At 36.8% G+C, this 19,315-nt stretch overlaps 1 protein-coding gene across 5 annotated transcripts in view; it reads left to right on the top strand.

The window, feature by feature from the left end:
* Positions 1-19,315, top strand: part of Cep350 (centrosomal protein 350) — a 130,454-nt gene that overhangs the window by 94,792 nt on the left and 16,347 nt on the right. For all 5 annotated transcript variants that reach the window (XM_048357909.1, XM_048357911.1, XM_048357908.1 and 2 more), the window contains 5 exons: positions 3,337-3,536; positions 7,390-7,601; positions 9,866-10,010; positions 11,619-11,779; positions 16,138-16,274. In XM_048357909.1, coding sequence (XP_048213866.1) covers positions 3,337-3,536; positions 7,390-7,601; positions 9,866-10,010; positions 11,619-11,779; positions 16,138-16,274 — 855 coding nt within the window. The remainder of the gene's footprint in view (positions 1-3,336; positions 3,537-7,389; positions 7,602-9,865; positions 10,011-11,618; positions 11,780-16,137; positions 16,275-19,315) is intronic.

The following is a 19,315-nucleotide window of genomic DNA, read 5'->3' as shown; positions in this document are numbered from 1 at the left end:
CCACCTTGCCAGTAAGCTATTTCTCTAAACCATCTTATTCTATTTCTTACTGGGTCCCCCCCTCCCCATTTTCTATTGGGAATTTCTTCCTCTGCCCCCTCCATCTCAAAACTAAACTTCTTGAATATATTTTATAAATGAAAAATATGTGTCAGTTCTGGTTCTAATAAAGAAAGTATTCTTTATAATTGGGCTGGGCAAAAAAATTAACTTGTATATATTTATAGTTTATTCTACATGTTCCAATGTTATTTTACTTCTTATACCAGGTCATGTATACATTTAGCAGTTATGTACTTGAAAGAGTGGGTGATATTTTCATACTATGAATTGATTTTTTTGAACCAAGAATAATTTGTTTTTGCCATACTATTTTGATAATTAGCATCAAAATAAGTTTATTGTACATTCATAAAGAATGGCAAGGAAAATTGCAGTGTTTTCCTGAAAATTGCAAAATTGTTTTTCCTTGAACTTCAGTGCAGAAAGTCAAGGCAATCTAGGCGTGTGTGTGTGTGTGTGTGTGTGTGTGTATACATGTGTATGTAAGTAAATTAACTAGAAATAAAACACTATATGTGTAGGGGCTGGGAATATGGCCTAGTGGCAAGAGCACTTGCCTCATATACATGAAATCCTAGGTTCGATTCCTCAGCACCACATACATAGAAAATGGCCAGAAGTGGCACTGTGGCTCAAGTGGCAGAGTGCTAGCCTTGAGCAAAAAGAAGCCAGGGACAGTGCTCAGGCCCTGAGTTCAAGGCCCAGGACTAGAAAACAAAACAAAAACAAAAACACTGTATGTGTAGAAACAGATACAAACAGTTTGTTATCTAAAGATAGGCAAGATATATATTCCTAAAATTTATGTTAAGTGGTTGGATTTATACACATATTGATATCAATCCTTGCCCTTCCAAGGCAATAAACTTTTCCTAACTCTACAAGTTATTGTTATGTGCATGTGAACAGAAGCATGCTCTGTCAAAGAGAACTAACCTTTGCAAACAGTTAGTGCTAAATTTATCCTTTCATGTGTATATATAATGACATATTCACTACTATAACAGAAGAAAAATTAAGGATTTTCATCTGCTATAAGTTTAATATGTGAAAAGTTCTTATTCTAGCTTCTGATTGAACTGCCCATAGCATATTTGAAACTGATAGTTTTGATATTTTATTCTTATCTATGCATTCTTGTATGTTGTAGAATGGCTATCATATTTCTATATTATTATTCAAGTGAGTCTTTGTTAGATTTCAAGCAAGATACCCCTACCAGGTCCTGTTAGCAATTTATGTTGTAGAGATTAATAAGATATTTTCCTAACAATTTATTACTGAATCTTTGATTATTATTAAAAAATCATTATTTTGATTATTTTCAAGCCAAACTTTGTATGAAAGTTAAGTAAGGAAATGTAGTACTTTTAAAATTCAGTTTCAAGCTTCCAACAGAGCACAGAGTACAAATAGAAAAATCAGTTGCTCAAAATTACTTATATGTAGTTTCTGATATACTAGATTATAGCCTTAACTGTAAAACATTATGCTAAAGCTTAATTTGAAAACCTATTTAGCCCTGCTGTTTTTCTTACTATTTTGCTCATAGCCAAGTAAATTTAACTTAAAATAGAGATGATGATAAAGAAGTAGGCATGCTTATTCAGAAATCATTGGTAAGATCAATAAACAATACATGTTTGTATGTTACAGAGTATCAGACTTAGTTTAACTGAGCGGCTTTTGATGCTATACAGAAAGCATATTAAAAATTCTTCATTCAGCTCCTTTGCTTTCCCTTTCTCATTCTTCCTGCCTCTTGATCTCTTGGTTTTAAAATCTTCCTCCTTATTTTGTAGACACTGCTCTCCTGTTCACTACTTCTTCTCTGTCTTTACGTCTCACCACTGGGCCTCTCTCAGTGTCTGTTTTCCCAACCTTCATCCCAAATTCCAGCTGTATATCTACAACCAGTTGGTCAGGTAACTTTGCACCTTTTTCAGTGCACTGTTTGATAGAGCATGCTCTGTTCTTTTTTAGGGTTCTTTTTTTGTATGTATGTTTGCTTTCCTTTTTTTTTTTTTTTTAAACAGCCTGGAGGCCTCTTGTTATTGTCATATAGATATATAAATTTTATCTTTGTTGTTTCTACATTAAACTGACATGGTGATTATTTAACAAGTGAAATGACAGTTCTTACGCTTTTTATTAATTACTTGTTGGATATGTGAATGCATTGTTATTGATAGGTGTAGCTATAGATATAACACCAAAATGAGCAGTGCACATTTTATTAGCCTCAATGGCTCCATTTAGAAAGCTTAATAGTCGTCATTAATGAAATACTTTTGTCTAGATCAATACTTTTATCTTTCAGGCCTAAGTTATAAATGGGTATTTAAGTTCAGAGATCTGATTAAATTGAGAAAACTGAGGCATTTGATGCCTCCTTTTACATTTATATGATTGAAGCATCTGAATGATACTCAGTGTTCGTTGTATTAAAAAATTATCTAATGATAGGAACCAAAGTCACTAGATCTGTAACAAAATCAGACAGAATTTGAAAATAAAAGTTAAAGGGGATAAAACCATACTATTTCTTTGCCTGCTTATTGGTGTTTTGAGGATTCTTTTTTTCTTCTTGTTTTGGGTCTGTTATTTTGAGTTTTGTGTATTTTCTTGCCTGAGAAGTCAAAATAACTACCTTTTTCTGTTAAAAACAATCACCTATAGAAATGAGTATATGAGCTGAGCACTGGTGGCTCATGCCTGTAAATTCTAGCTACTCCAAATGTTGAGGATGGCTTCTTGAAGCCAGCCTGGGCAGGAAAGTCCATAAGACTCTATCTCCAGTTAACCCCCCCCCCCAAAAAAAAAGAAAAGCTGAAAGTGGAATTATGGCTCAAGTGGTAGAACACTAACCTTGAGGAAAAAGCTCAGAGACAGTCCTCAGGCCCTGAGTTCAAATTCTAGGACTAGTTTAAAAAAAAAAAAAGAAAAAGGGAGAGAGAGAATATATGTTAAATATTATCAGTTGTGGTTATCCAGATGTCTTTAAAAATGTAGTCTGTGTGTGTGTGTGTGTGTGTGTAAGTGTGTGTAACTTTGCCATTAATTTCTCTTTACTAATCTTTATGAAATATTTTAAGAAAACATGAATTCTCACATTTCTGACTCATCAATGCTTCTGTTATTTCCAACCTTTTTCAGAGAGTAGTGTGAATGTTTGCTTTTGTACAGCTTGTGGATAGGAATAAGTGATAGAGCTTTCAAAAGTACCTGGGCCTATTAGAGTTTTTCTTACTATTCTTCATGGTGTACCCATAGGTTTCTGACAAAGCGAGAGCAAAAACTAATGCAACGGCGACAACATGCAGAAGAGCTCTTAGAGTGGAAACGACGTTTAGATGCAGAAGAAGCAGAAATTCGTCAAATGGAAAAACAAGCTTTGGCAGCCTGGGACAAAGAATTGATAAAACCAAAAACTCCTAAGAAAGAACTGGAAAGCCAGAAAACAGAACAGAAAGGTAATAATTATAACTGTTCAGACTACAAACTAACATACTTGAAAGATTTATCTTTTTAAAATATGTATGATTAGAGGTAAGAAGGCAGTACAACTGCAAGTGCTGCAGAATGTAGAACAATAAGAAAATTCTATGAGTTGTTTTTTTTTGCTAATACAAACTTGAAACTTGGAAGAAATGGGTAAATTTTTAAAAAAAGTACAACTTGCCAAAGCTTACACTATTAAGAGAAAACAAGAACCTTTCTAGTTCTTTGACCATTAAAGAAATTGTACCTGCGTCTTCTTTCTTGACAATAGTAAGAATTAGTTGAGACTTTTTTTTTTTTTTTTTGCCAGTCCTGGGCCTTGGACTCAGGGCCTGAGCACTGTCCCTGGCTTCTTTTTTGCTCAAGGCTAGCACTCTGCAACTTGAGCCGCAGCGCCACTTCTGGCCTTTCCTATATATGTGGTGCTGGGGAATTGAACCCAGGGCTTCATGTATATGAGGTGAGCACTTTTACCACTAGGCCATATTCCCAGCCCCTAGCTGAGACATTTTAAAAGCACTGAGTGTCGATCTCTATGTTATGCACCAGGCATATACGTATTTTACGTTGTCAAAGAGTAAATAATTTATACTTGTCCAATGAATGAATGAATGAATAAAATCAGTATTATAAAATTACATTATTTGTTTCAGTTCTATCTATAACTAATAGAATGGTAATAGGAGATATTAGTGATTCTAATGTCAATAAGCAAAGATTTAATCTTACTTCCTCATCATAGAAGAAGTAACATGGTCATGAGATTTAAAAAAAAATCTTATCCACTGTTTCCTAGAAATGCAGACATCCTTGTCTTATAAATACTACTTGACAAAGAGTAACATGTGTATTGCTTAAAATATTCAGAAATGCATAAACTCAAATTAATATGTATGTTTCCTTTTTGTCTTTGTAAAACACAGTTAAACACAGTTGACTTTTAAGTTCAGAAAGTGCTCAGATACTACAAAGTGAGACTGCCTAATTATAATTTTAAAACCCTAAGATTACTTTAAAATGAGGGGAATGTGGAAGAGATAAGGAAGAATAATAGATTGGATGAATTTGATCTAAGTATACTATATATATGTATGTTTGGAACGTCATAATGAAACCCTTTTGTACAATTAATGCTGATGAAAAAAATTGAAGACCCCAAAGATATTTACCATACTAAATTAACTAAAACAAATTATTTTAAGTATTCATACATACATACAAACACACACATATGAGGGTACATTCTGAGAAGAATGTTGTTATTCAGTTTCACCACTGTAAACACCATAGACTATATAGGTCAATCACTTAATGTTTCTTGGTGCAATCAAGAGATGAAGTAAGCACATGATGGTTTTTTTAAAAATTTTTATTATCAAATTGATGTACAGAGAGGTTACAGTTTCATACGTTAGGCATTGGATACATTTCTTGTACTGTTACCTCCTCCCTCATTCCCCCCTACCCCTCCCCCTTTTCCATTCCCCCCCATGAGTTGTTCAGTTCATTTACACCAAACAGTTTTGCAAGTATTGCTTTTGTAGTTGTTTGTCTTTTTTTACCCTGTGTCTCTTGATTTTGGTATTTGAATTTTTTTTTTTTTTTTTTTTTTTTTTTTTGCCAGTCCTGGGTCTTGGACTCAGGGCCTGAGCACTGTCCCTGGCTTCTTCCCGCTCAAGGCTAGCACTCTGCCACTTGAGCCACAGCGCCACTTCTGGCCGTTTTCTGTATATGTGGTGCTGGGGAATCGAACCTAGGGCCTCGTGTATCCGAGGCAGGCACTCTTGCCACTAGGCTATATCCCCAGCCCTGGTATTTGAATTTTCATCAAGAATGACCACTTTCCAGAAGTTTCATTGCAGCCAAAGCTGTCATGAAGTGACAGTACAACCCATTACTCATGTGTTGTCATGATGCTGGGATAAACAAATCAGTGTGCTTAGTTATACATATATAATATTTTTAAAAGATACTTAAATATTCAAGTAAAAGACTGTTGATCTTATCTTAAAGCCTTTTAATGGTCACTTTATGTAAATACATCTTACCCTCTTCAAACTAGCCAGTCATGAGCAGATTGTGAATCTAAGCTTGGCCAATTCAAGCAGATGATCCTATTGGTTAGGGGTAAATAGGGAGCAGCCTGCCACTGTGTGCGTGCTTGCCAGATTTTTGGATGATGGCACACCCTTCTGCAGAAGTAAACTTTGCCCTTACTGAAGGGAGAAAATATAAAATTTTTTAAATCATGCCTTTGTTGACTTAATATGTTTTTGAGTATGTAGATTTCTTTATATTAAATAATCCTATTTAATAGATTTCAGGTAGAGAAGGATGTTAATTTATAAGCTTTAAAATCTTAAATAATTTTTAAATTAAATATATTAAATGTTAGTGTTTACTTAAAGTATGATGTTATAACTTAATCCTTTTGAAGCATTGTATCTATCGAGGCAAAGAAAGAAAACTATAGCTTAAATAAGATTCTTCAAGTGTCTCAACATAGTTTAGTTCAAACATAATATTGTTTTCTTGGGAGGTACAGAGTCAAAAATAGAAATTGTAGAGGTGATACGAAAGCTGCAAGACAATTTTGAAAGTGTAAAATAGAATGCATGGTATAGCTACATATGTACTTGTAACTCTGCTTCCTTATTTTTAGTGTCATGTAATATCCAATATAGACATACACAGTTCCTTTCCTGCCAACAGATTTCAGGTTTCTTTCAGTTTTTTTATTCTATACCAATCTTGCCAATGAACTTGAAGTATATAGGCAAGGTTTCTCAAGAATATGTATCTAGGAGTTGAACTGCTCAGTCATAGAGTGGGGAGGAGGGGGTGTCTTGGGGCTTGAACTCAGGGCCTTAGTTCTGTCCCTGAGCTTTTTGGCTCAAGTTTAGCCCTCTCCCACTTGAGCCATGTGGCACCACTTTGGCTTTTTTGGTGGTTAATTGGAGGTAAGAGTCTCATGGACTTTTCTGCCATGGATAGTTTGAACCATGATTCTCATATTTTAGCTTATAGGTGGGATCCTGGTGCTCAGCTATGTTTTCATCTTTTTTTGGGGGCCAGTCCTGGGCCTTGGACTCAGGGCCTGAGCACTGTCCCTGGCTTCTTCCCGCTCAAGGCTAGCACTCCGCCACTTGAGCCACAGCGCCGCTTCTGGCCGTTTTCTGTATATGTGGTGCTGGGGAATCGAACCTAGGGCCTCGTGTATCCGAGGCAGGCACTCTTGCCACTAGGCTATATCCCCAGCCCCTGTTTTCATCTTTTTAAAGATTCTTTTCCCTAAGTGGTTGGGCCAATTTCACTGCTAAAGGAATATATGAGCCATAATTGTTCTGCATCCTCACAGGAAATTGTAATTATCATTGCATTATATGTGGCAAATAACTTCTCTCAGGACTGGTGGGAGGGAGCTCAAGTGGTAGAGTGCTAAATAAATTTTCTCAGTTCTCTAAGATGTATTTACATAAGTGATCATTAAAAGACATTAAAATAAGATTAACAGTCTTAATTACCTGAATATTTAAATATATTTAAAAAATATTACATATGTGTAAGCTAAGCATAGCGGTTCACCTTTAACACTAGATACTTGGAAGGCAGAAGTCAAGGAACTGGAATTTGAGGCCAACATGGGCAAAATGTTTTCAAGACTCCAACTCAGCCAAAATTCTTAAAACTTTATAGTGACATGATAAAAAGATAATATGTAAATAGAGCTAGTGATTTTATGCTGATAACAAATATAAAGTATAATAGTTGGATTTTTCCATTGATTGAAATAATTATTTTTTTGTTCTTACCTTTTCTTTCCAGAAATAGTGAGTGAAGAGGAGTCTCCATTACCTTCCTATTCTCATCTAAACAGTGAAAGCAGTATTCCAGAAGAGTTAGGCAGCCCTGCTGTTCTGTATGTACCATCTGAGGCTACAGTGCAGGAGCAGCCAGGGAGCCCAGATCACAGTGTACTTACTGAAGAAATGGTTTGTTCACAGGAATTAGAATCTTCTACCTCTCCTAGTAAACATGTAAGTTAACATATACTTACACTCTAAGGCTTTTTATTTTAGAAAAAAATGTGTTGAAAAGATACATTATTAATAGCTACATTATTTCTTCCCCCACTCCCTGTATAGTACTGGGCTGTGAACTCAGGGCCTCATACTTTGTAAGCAGGTGTTCTGTCACTTATACATGTCCCTAGTCATGTTTGCTTTAGTTATTTGTTCAAGCTATCCTCTTAGCTTCCTCTGTAATTGGGATAGTAGGTACACACAATCTTTTGTTGACAAGAGGATCTCATTAACTTTTTTCCTCCGGCTGACCTTGATCTGTAGTAGTCTTCCCAATCTTGCTTCCTGAGATGTGAGCTGACATACTTAGCGATAGTTATCTTTTGTCTATTAATAATAAGCACTGACTATACTCATATAGGATATAACAAATGAATACAAATAAAACTTTTTTTTATAGGGCTGGGGATATGGCCTAGTGGCAAGAGTGCTTGCCTCGTATACATGAGGCCCTGGGTTCAATTCCCCAGCACCACATATACAGAAAATGGCCAGAAGTGGCGCTGTGGCTCAAGAGGCAGAGTGCTAGCCTTGAGCAAAAATAAGCCAGGAACAGTGCTCAGGCCCTGAGTCCAAGCCCCAGGACTGGCCAAAAAAACAAACAAACAAAACTTTTTTTATAAATATATGATTCTGGCTTAAATGGTAGTTATCAGATTAATGATTTATAAATTTGATAATAGTAATGATAACAATGGGCTTGTGTAAGTAATTTACTTGTAGCATAATTCTTCTAGGAATTTGTAACTATAAACTGCATTTTGATGCAATTTTAATAGTTTGTAAGTGCCTATAAATTTATTACAACTTCCCTGGCATCATTACTGAAGTTTATGATAGCTACGAACTGAATACTAAAGTTTAATTAGACTTTTTGTTTTTTATAAGAAATTTATCACATATAACTCATGGTAGTATGCTAAATGCCTTATTATGGATTATCTCATTTAGTCCTCATAGTCACCCTAAAAAGCAGGCAGTACTGTGAAGATTATCAGGCTCAGAAACTTACCCAAGATCCCAGGGAGGACAGAAAGTGATAACAGCAAAACATTATAAATCAAGTGATTTTTGTCTTCCACCTGGTATCAGGGTAGAAATTTTGTTCTTTGCAACAATCCTTTGTGGCCAGTTTTCTTGTGCTTCCCCCCCCCCCCCCCTTCTCTCAGGTAAAAATAGTACTTATTTAAAGTATTTTTCAAATTAAAAGAATTAAGGAGACTTTTGTTTGTGTTTCCTATGTGGAGATCAAGGAAGTGTTTCTCCCTCTTTTATTCAGTTTCTCTGTACTTCATCCTGTTAGGCTAAAATAAATCCTTGTGAAACTTAAAAGAAAGATTAATTAATTAATTAAAAAGGAGAAAAATCACTGACACAGTACTCCTTGTACAAGTTTATTATAAATTGTTTTATTTTATTTTATTTTATTTTTTTCCAGTCCTGGACCTTGGACTCAGGTCCTGAGCACTGCCCCTGGCTTCTCTTTGCTCAAGGCTAGCACTCTGCCACTTGAGCCACAGCGCCACTTCTGGCCATTTTCTATATATGTGGTGCTGGGGAATCGAACCCAGGGTTTCATGTATAGGAGGCAAGCACTCTTGCCACTAGGCCATATTTCCAGCCCCCCTATAAATTGTTTTAAAGCATGACTTTTTATAACTTCCTGTCTTTAAGAAAAATACAACTTTTATGCTTTGTAGAATTTATAAACTTTTTTTTTTTGGTCTTCTATAGAATTACTTAAAACTTTATAAATGTCTTTGTGTGTGTGTGTGCTCACGCACGCACCAATCCTGGGGCTTGAACTCAGGGCCTGGGCACTGTCCCTGAGCTTTTCTGCTCAAGGCTAACATTCTACCACTTAAGCCACAGTTCCTTTTTTGGCTTTTTTTGGTAGTTAATTGGAGATAAGAGTCTCAAGGATTTTCCTGCCCATTTGGCTTCAAACTGCAATCCGTACATCTTAGCCTCCTGAGTAGCAAGGATTTCAGTATGAGCCACCAGTACCTGGCTAAAACTTCATAAATGTCTTTTAATTAGCTAGTATCTCAATGAAGAAAGGGGTATTTGAGATTGACTTCTGGGCCTTGTTCATAGAAGCAAGCACTCAACCTCTGAATTCAGCCCCAGCCCCAGCTGTAGAATCTCAGTGTTTAAATAGAATTTCACAACTATATCACAAAAATAATTCCCACCTGGTGATTTTTTTGTTTGAACAGTCACCTCCCAAAAGCTGTACATCTGTGTTGAAGCAGGACTCTAGCAAGGGAAGTCATAGGACTGGAGGACAACATCGTCTGACTGCAAAATCCCACCAACACTGTTCCAGTTGGTCAGATGAGTCTTTATCTATGACACAGTCAGGTAAGGTTCATAAAGAGGAGTTTCTTTTCTTTGTATTGTATTTGAGTTCATCTTTAATAAACTTGTCTAACCATATACTAACATACTGTTATCTTTTTGCATTTTATAGGCTTTATTCTTGTTGGTATTAAACATATAATTATTCATTCTTCATTGATCTTTTAAACAAAGTTCTATAAAACTTTGTTTTCATTTGTTAATGGACATTTATTCCATAACATTTGTTTTGTTTAGGTTTTTTTTTTTGTCTGCATTAGGCCCGACTGTCATGGTTCATAACAGAATTTATTAACTATACTGCCCAGATCTCTCCTGCTAGACTATAAACTTCTGGAAAGGGAATTTTGTGTTTTAGTAATATTTGTAAGTACACCTCTTTCGGAGCTAAAGTAGATGTGTATTGAATATTTATTGTTTGAATAACCATGAGTTATTATTGAGTGATAACCATGAGGAAACATAGAAAAAAAGATGAAATAATACAAATACAAAAATAAAAGAGACAATAGCAAGCATTTTCTGTCTGATGTGTGCCTGTGTGCATGTGTTATAAAGGAGTAAACTGCTTCACTGGGTGTGGTAGCTTTCAAAGAAAGATTGCAGCACAATATATTTCTCTGTCTCTCTATCTCTGTCTGTCTGTTTCTCTGTCCAGTACTAAGATTTGTACTCTTGGCCTTGCACTTGCTTGGTTGGTATTCTACCATTTGAGTCACAACACCAGCCTCACTATTTGCTAGGAGCTAGAGAAAGGGTCTCATAGTTTGTTTTTTTTTTTTTTTCTGTCTGGGCCGGCTTTGAATGACAGTCCTCTAGATCTTTGAATCCTGAGTAGCTAGGATTCTAGGTCGGACCATAGGGACCCGGCTATTTGTCTCTTTTTTATTAAGATGTTAAGATGGTATTAAGATGTTAGCTAATGACTCCCAGTATATTTGAAATGACAAAGTTCTAGTTTGATTTTAGTGACTTTAAAAATAATAATCTTATATAACTAAAAGGAAGGGCAGTTGAATATAATTATATTGCCATCGAAGTAATTCTTTCACAGTCCACAAATTTAACAAACCTAAAGGTTTTCAGATTTACTTCTATATACTACTAAGACAAGCAAGTACAAGGCTCAAGGCTCATGGTTTATTTATAATTTGAACGTGCAATTTTAAAATGAATTGGATAGGGCTGGGTGCTGGTGGCTCATGCCTATGATCCTAGCTATTCAGAGTTTGAGATCTGAGGATTGTGATTTGAAGCCAACTGGGCAAGAAAGTTCATGAGACTCTAATCTCTAATTATCTACCAAAAAGCCAGAGGTGGAGCTACGGCTCAGGTGGTAGAGTGCCAACCTTCAGCAAAAAGCTCAGGGACAGTGCCCAGGTCCATAATTCAAGCCCTTGTCCTGGGGTGGGGGGGAAGGAAGAAAAAGAAAGGTAGTAAAAACAAGGAAAGAAAGGAAGGGTTTATGGAAAAGAAAGGGTATATTTCACTCAGATTTTTTTTTCCAGAAGCTCAGATTTCTTAATTTTAAGTATTAAGTGAAATATTACAGTTTTTCATTCATAGAATTAACTTTATTCTTTAGTTAAATAAAAATTTTCTGTCTTTCAGAAACTACATCTGACCAAAGTGACATTGAAGGTAGAATCAGAGCTCTGAAGGATGAGCTGCGGAAAAGAAAATCAGTTGTGGACCAGTTAAAGAAGGAACAGAAAAAAAGACAAAAGGAAAGACTAAAAGCCCAAGAAGCCAGTCTGCTCAAACAATTAGAGGTTAGACATAAAGCAAAAGTAGTTCAAATATTCATTAGCTTTGATGTTTAAGTCCAAAATGTTTTTAGTGTTAATAAAGTAATAAATTGAGATTTTTTTCAGACTAGGGACATGGCTCAAGTGATAAAGCACTTACCTATAATTAAGGGCCCCCAAGTTCAATTCCCAATATTTCTTTTTGCTTTAATTTGTATTTCTTTCCAGAGCCTGGGTACTGTCTGAGCTTCTTTTTGCTCCAGGCTATCACTCTACCACTTTGAGCCACAGCTCTACTTCCAGTTTTCTGGTTAATTGGAGATTTAAAAAAAAACACTCAGATTTTCCTGCCTGGGCTGGCTTTGAACTGTGATCCTCAAATCTCAGCCTCCAGAGTAGATAGGATTACAGGCTCAGTATTTTCTTTAAAGTTTGAAATTAATGGTAGTGTCACATCCTATCCTCTTTAAAAAAAAGAAAAGAAACTAAAGATACCTAAGTATTTAAGTGAGGTCTTGCTTAAAACATAAGTATTAAAATATTGAGTGGGACAGGCACTTGTTGCACATGGGGGAGGTTGTGGTTTCTCTGCATGTTCCTTCTGTGGATAATCAGATCTCTGGTGGATTTTCATTTTCTGCCTATACATGGCTGAAACACAAAAGTCCTAGCTGCCAGGCACCAGTGGCTTATCCCTGTAATCCTAGTTACTTAGGAGGCTGAGATCTGAGGATTGCAGTTTGAAGAACAAGAAAGTCCATGAGACACTTTTTTTTTTTCCAGTTAATCACAGAAAAAGCCAGAAGTGGCACTGTGGCTCAAGTGGTAGAGTGGTGGCCTTGAGCAAAAGCTGCTCGTGGACAGCACCCAGGCCCAGAGTTCAAGCCCCTGGACCAGCAAAAAACTAAACTAAACAAAAAAATATTGAAGGGGTTGGAGGTGTGGCTCAGTTGGTAATGTTCTGCCAATGAACAAAATCATCAGGTACCAAGTTTGGGTCCATCTCAGACCAAAAAAAGAATATTGAGTGTTAAAGTTGTCAAAAAATTTTTTCTTGTATAAGGATGATTAGGCTTATAATAAAAGATATATATGTTCCTAAAGAATTTAATTGTAGGTATTGAAATCATTAACAAAAGAAAAAAGCAGGGTGGTGTTTTACATGCTCCAGACCCTAAGTACATCTCTTTGGCTAATTTAGGAAGGCTTCTATAAATCTAACCTTGACTTTCCTCCCAAGCTCTAGCAGCCATTTCTGTTTCAAGGTTGGAAACTTCATTTTGAAGTCTTACTCATTCTATGTCTCCTGTCCCTTCAATCACCACTTTCCAGTGAATCTTCTTCTATAAAATTCCTTGCTCGTTCCTTTCAATTCCTACTGCCCTCAAGCTAGTTATGGCCCTTACAATTTCTTTGCTCTATTATCTACATAGTTTCTTAGATGTTTCTACCTCCAGTTGATTATTGTACACATTCTGCTAGCCTGATGACCATAGATCACAGTGTACTATAATTATACAATCATTCCGAATCTCTTCCTAATCACAGGAACCTCTTCTAATGTTATGAGCAGAGAAAACAATCCAGCTTCTATCTAAATATTCCCATTAATAGGAAATTTCAAGTTTTCAAAACAGTTGCTTTTATTGTTCTAGATTAAATGTTAGGAAGCTCTTTTCATTTCATCCCACAGCAAAAAGATGCATTATCACTGTTGTATAGATAAGGAGACTGAATTTAAATACGGTTGATGATGTATCCAGAGGCATTAAAACACATATATGTTAAAGCTAGGATTTTAATCTAAATCTCATTCCAAATTCTGTACCCTTACTATATTATACTAACTTCCACATACAAAGTGAGCCTATTAACAGACCTAGAGAAAATAGACATTTACACAGGCACACAATATAGAAATAAAACAGGTATTGTAACTTGCACAGATATTTAGAAATAGGAAAAGGGATTAAGAAATAATGACTAAGCTAAGTTTATTGGTAGATGTTTCTAATCTCAAGACTTGAGGTAGAAGGATATCAAGTTTAAGATAGTTCCTGACCAGCTTGGTCTTCAGGACATTACCCTCTCTCAAAACAGCTAAACAAAAGATACTAAGTTCATCTTGGAGAGTAGTGGGAAACAAAATTTATAAATAAAGATGATATTTAGGACTGTAGAAGTCAGTTTGAGGAGTTTGTACTTCATCCTGAGTCAGACTATTTGGAGCCATTAAAGTAGAGTAATATTGGGAATGCATTACCATGAAAGTAAACAGCATTTCTCAAAACTGCTCATTGGACCTGGAGACAAGCTCAAGTGGTAAGAGTGCCAACCATGAGTAAAAAATGTTAATATGTATCAGATGTGGTGGCTCACACCTGTAATTCCAGCTGCTTGGGAAGTGAAAATGAAAGGATTGAGGTTCAAGGCCAGCCCAGGTAAAAGATCTTACCTCAGTAAACAAACTGGGAAATATGATGTCATTCTTGTTAGCTCAGATATTTGTCAGGCAAAGGTAGGATTGCAGTCCAAGACTGGCCTAGAAAAAGCATGAGACTTACCTGAAAAATAAAAGCGAAAAATGCCGGAAGTGTGGCTTCAGTGGTAGAGCACTTGCTAAGTGGCCCAAGTTCATACCTGGGCTGCATAGCAATACCTGCTTAAAAAGTATCTATCACCAGTGCTCACACTTATAATTCTAGCTACTCAGGAAGCTGAGATCTGAGGATCAGGATTTGAAACTAGCCCAGGCAGGAAAATACATAAGATTCTTTTCTCCAGTTAACTACCAAAAAGCTGGAAGTAGAGCTGTGGCTCAAGTGGTAGAGTGCAAACCTTGAGCAAAAAAAGCTCAGATACAGTGCTCAGACCCTCCCTGAGTTCAAGCTTCAGGACTGGCACCATGCTACAAAAAAAAGTATTGGATTTTATTTGACCAAGATCAAATAAATGCACTGCATTCATAGTATCACCTACTGATCACACCCTTGGTGTGGCCATGGTTATATGGTATCAAGAAGACTGCCAACTAAGGAAAAACTATGGGTATTCAAGATGCATAGAATTTAGTACTGTTCTGAAGATACTTGAATAATTTTTCCCATAATACCACCCAACTGTTAAAAACATGCTTCTTTTAGATATGTCTAAAATGATTATTACTTTATTACTTCAATTAAACATACTTTTACTTTGCTTTTGGGGAGCCATATTTTCACAAAACTAAGGGCAGGGAAATATTGGATTAAACGGTGATTTAAACACGATGATAATGCAAGGAAGTACAAGCAGAAGAATGGAGTTCAGGCCAGCCTCATGTATAAAACAAGCAATACTGTGCCTTAAAAATTACTTCTGAAAAAAGAGACCGGATGTGTGGCTCACATACTTGACTGCCTGCCTAGTAAATGTGAAGCCATGAACTGAAACCTAGTCCAGTCCTAGATTCCAGGGACTAAAGGCATTTGAGAGTCATCTTCCCATGTTCATTCATATTTATTGGCAGTCTAGTTTAGGATAGGCATTGTGCATACTGAGTATACAATGTTGAACAAATAGCTGTATATCAAAAAGAGTTGTGGAACTACCAGTTCTAACCCAAAAAATGAAAATTAGTGAAGCTAATTTTTTATAAATTACATCAGTACTTTTATAAATTAGTGAAGCTTTGTTTATAGAATCGTCTCAATTGTTATATTCCTAAACACTGTCCTTTCCTTTTCTGAGTTTAAGAAACATACTGTATTGCACAACACCTTGTCAAAAAAATTTGTGTTCAATTAATAAATTAAAAAAAAGAAACATACTGTAAATAAATCTAGAGCTGAATGACTAAACTTTTAAAATATACTATGAAAGTGATAATATATCCTTTAGAGAATAGTAATATAAATTGTGCTGTTTTTACTGTGGCAGGGAATGAATTATTGTTTCACCAGCATTAAACTTTATTAGATTGAGATTTTTCTTTCATTGCTGGGGCCCTGAAGGGTGTGCCAGTAGAGAGATTTTTATTGTATGTTTTTTACTGGTTGTGTGTACATACCAGTCTTGGGGCTTGAACTCAGAGTCTTGATGCTGTACTTGGGTGGCTCCCTCCTCCTCCTCCTCCTCCTCCTCCTCCTCCTCCTCCTCCTCCTCCTCCTCCTCCTCCTCCTCCTCCTCCTCCTCCTCCTCCTCCTCCCCCCCTCCTCCTCCCCCCCCCCTCCTCCTCCTCCTCCTCCTCCTCCCTCCCCCCCTTCTCCTCCTCCTCCCTCCTCCCTCCTCCCGAGTGGCTAAGATCACAGGCATCAATGACCAGTAAACTATGCTATTTAAAATTTTTATTACTATTTATAATTTAAACTAATTTTAAAATTTTTGTTTTTTCCTAAACCTAGTCATATGATGAATTCATTAAGAAAACTGAAGCTGAGCTTAGCCGAGATTTGGAAACATCACCAACAGCCAAACCACAAATTAAAACTCTCTCTTCAGCTTCTGATAAACCTAAGATCAAGCCTCTTCCACTACACAGGTAGGAATTTTTGATAACTTACTGTATTATGCCTTATTTGAGAAAGAGTAAGGAGACTTTTAGTAGAACTAACCTTTTAAGAAATTGAAATTATAGAAATGAAATTATTTTATCATTTTAGTTTCACTAAGTAAAAGTATTGGGCATAACAAATACAAAGTAAGTTAATCGTAAAGCACAGACTTTAAAAACATGTTTTTAATCTTGAAGTCTAATGGATCCAATGAAAAATTATATGCTCCATCATTACTAGTAGTAATGTCATAAATTGGTATAATTCTTTTTAAAAAAAGTTTGGCAGTGTTTATTAGTTAAAAAATCCAGGACAGGCACCAGTGTCTCATGCCTGTAGTCCTAGCTATTTGGGAGGCTGAGATCTGAGGATTGCAGTTTGAAGCCAGCCTGCAGAAAAGAAAAGTCCGTGAGACTCTTATCTCCAATAAACCACTCAGAAGAAGCTGAAAGTGGTGCTGTGGCTCAAGTGGTAGAGCCTTGAGCACAAAGAGGCTAAGGGACAGTGCCAAGGCTCTAAGTTTAAGCCCCAAGATCAGGGGATGAAAAAACTGTAACCTTTGGTCTTACAGTTCTACTTCTGGTACATAAGGTTGGTAGATATGGGGTACCCAAAAATCTTTACTTGCACGCATATATTTATCAAACTTTCTTTATATTCATAAAACATTGAAAACTTTTTATTTACAAAATAGAAAAAGTAGGGGCTGGGACTATGGCCTAGTGGTAGAGTGCTTGAAGCCATGGGTTCAATTCCTCAGCATTACGTATATAGGAAAAGTCAGAAGTGGCTCGAGTAGTAGAGTGCTAGCCTTGAGCAAAAAGTAGCCAGGGACAGTGCTCAGGCCCTGAGTTCAAGCCCTAGAACTGGCACCAAAAAAAAAAAAAAAAAAGTAACAGTAAATTACAGTTCTATTCAGGTGTAAAATGTCTTACAACCAGTAAGCAAATGTAAGAAAATACTATCACGTAATGGATTCATTAAGAAAATAGTAACATATACTATGAGTGTGCTGCTGCAGTGTTTCTCAAAGTATGATTCATAAAACACCACATAAAAATCCCAAGTGCTAGCCAGGTGCCGGTGGCTCATGCCTTTAATCCTAGCTACTTAGGAGGCTGAGATCTGAGGATCATACTTCAAAGCCAGCTTGGGCAGAATATTCCTTGAGACTTTTATCTCCAATAAACCACTCAAAAACTGAAGTGACATTGTACCTCAAAGTGGTTAGGCACTAGCCTTGAGCAAAGAGAGCTCAGGGGGTCTGGGAATATGGCCTAGTGGCAAGAGTGCTTGCCTCCTACACATGAAGCTCTCCGTTCGATTCCCCAGCACCACATATATGGAAAATGGCCAGAAGGGGCGCTGTGGCTCAGGTGGCAGAGTGCTAGCCTTGAGCTGGAAGAAGCCAGGGATGGTGCTCAGGCCCTGAGTCCAAGGCCCAGGACTGGCCAAAAAAAACAACAACAAAAAAAGAGCTCAGGGACAGTGACTAGTCCCTGAGTTCAAGCCCCGTGACTGACAAAACAGCTAGGAAAACAATTTTTTATATATTTTTTTCGTATTTTAATTTTTTTTCTTATTTATTGTCAAAGTAATATACAGAGAGGATACAGTTTCATACATTAGGCATTGGCTACATTTCTTGTACTGTTTTTGTTACCTCCTCCCTCATTCCCCCCTCCCTCTCCCCCTTTCCCTCTCCCCCATGAGTTGTTCAGTTGGTTTATACCAAATGGTTTTGCAAGTATTGCTTTTGGAGTTGTTTGTCTTTTTATCCTTTGTCTCTTGATTTTGATATGCCCTTTCACTTCCCTAGTTCTAATACCAGTATATACAGTTTCTAATGTACTCAGATAAGATACAGTGATAGTGCCGGGTACAACCACAGGAAGGGGATACAAGAGGATCATCAACAATAGAAGCTACGGTTTCACATGGCATGTTGAAAGTGGAAAACAATTTTTTTGAAAAAGTTTAAATCATGCCAAACTATCCCCCAAATAGCAAATATCAACAAATAGATATATTTCCTACTAGGATTCTTTTCTTAGGTTTTGTTGGTATTTTTGTTACCTGTGAACTTTTCCATCATAGTATATGCAATTTTTGTTTTCATTTCTTGACATTACAATTCAGTGGTTTTATAGTTGGCTTAAGTTACTGAAAATTTTTAAACAGGGCTGGGGATTGTGCTCAGTGGCAAGAGTGAGTGCTTACCTTGCATGAAGCCCTAGGCTCAACACAGCATAAAAAAAAGGGAGAGAAAAGAGAAGAAGAAACAGAGGGAAGGAGGGAAAGAGAAAAGGGGGAGAGGAAAATATTGTAACCCAAGAGTGATAGGTTGTGTTTATGTTTTTCTAACCATAATACAGAGGAAAGCTTAAAAAGAGTAAGCTGAGAAGCCAAAAGAAAAGTGGTATAAGTTAGGTTTCAAATAAAAAGCTGGAAATGGAGCTCTTGCTCAAGTGGAAGAGTGCTAGCCTTGAGCTAAAGAAGCTCAGGCAGTATCTAGGCCCTGAGTTCAAACTCCAGGAGCAGCGCCCGTGTCCCCCTCCCTCCCTCCTCCCTCCCTCCCTCCCTCCCTCCCTCCCTCCCTCTCTCTCCCTCTCCCTCCCTCCCTCCCTCTCTCTCTCTCTCTCTCTCTCTCTCTCTCTCTCTCTCTCTCTCTCTCTCTCTCTCTCTCTCTCACACACACACACACACACACACACACTTGTCAAAAAACAAATGAACTGTACCATCCATGAGACTATCAGCAATTGCTATGAACAAGTGACAGGCACACCTTTTACTTCCTGTAGACAGGAGGGAAAGTAGTTATAGCTATGATGGCCATGAATATAGATTAATAGGTAACCAATTGTATCTCCAGGTAACCACCAAAAAGCTGGAAGTGGAGCTATGGCTCAAGTGGCAGAGCACTAGCCTTAAACAAAAAAACTCAGGGACAGTGCCCAGGCCTTGAGTTTAAGCCCGAGAACTGACACCAAAAAAAAAAAAAAAAAAGTAAAAGACAAAAGATCAT

This window comes from Perognathus longimembris, chromosome 11, assembly GCF_023159225.1.
Source record: "Perognathus longimembris pacificus isolate PPM17 chromosome 11, ASM2315922v1, whole genome shotgun sequence".
NCBI classification, from domain to species: domain Eukaryota; kingdom Metazoa; phylum Chordata; class Mammalia; order Rodentia; family Heteromyidae; genus Perognathus; species Perognathus longimembris.
Note: the sequence above shows the minus strand (reverse complement) of the source record. Positions and strands in the feature narration are given on the sequence as shown.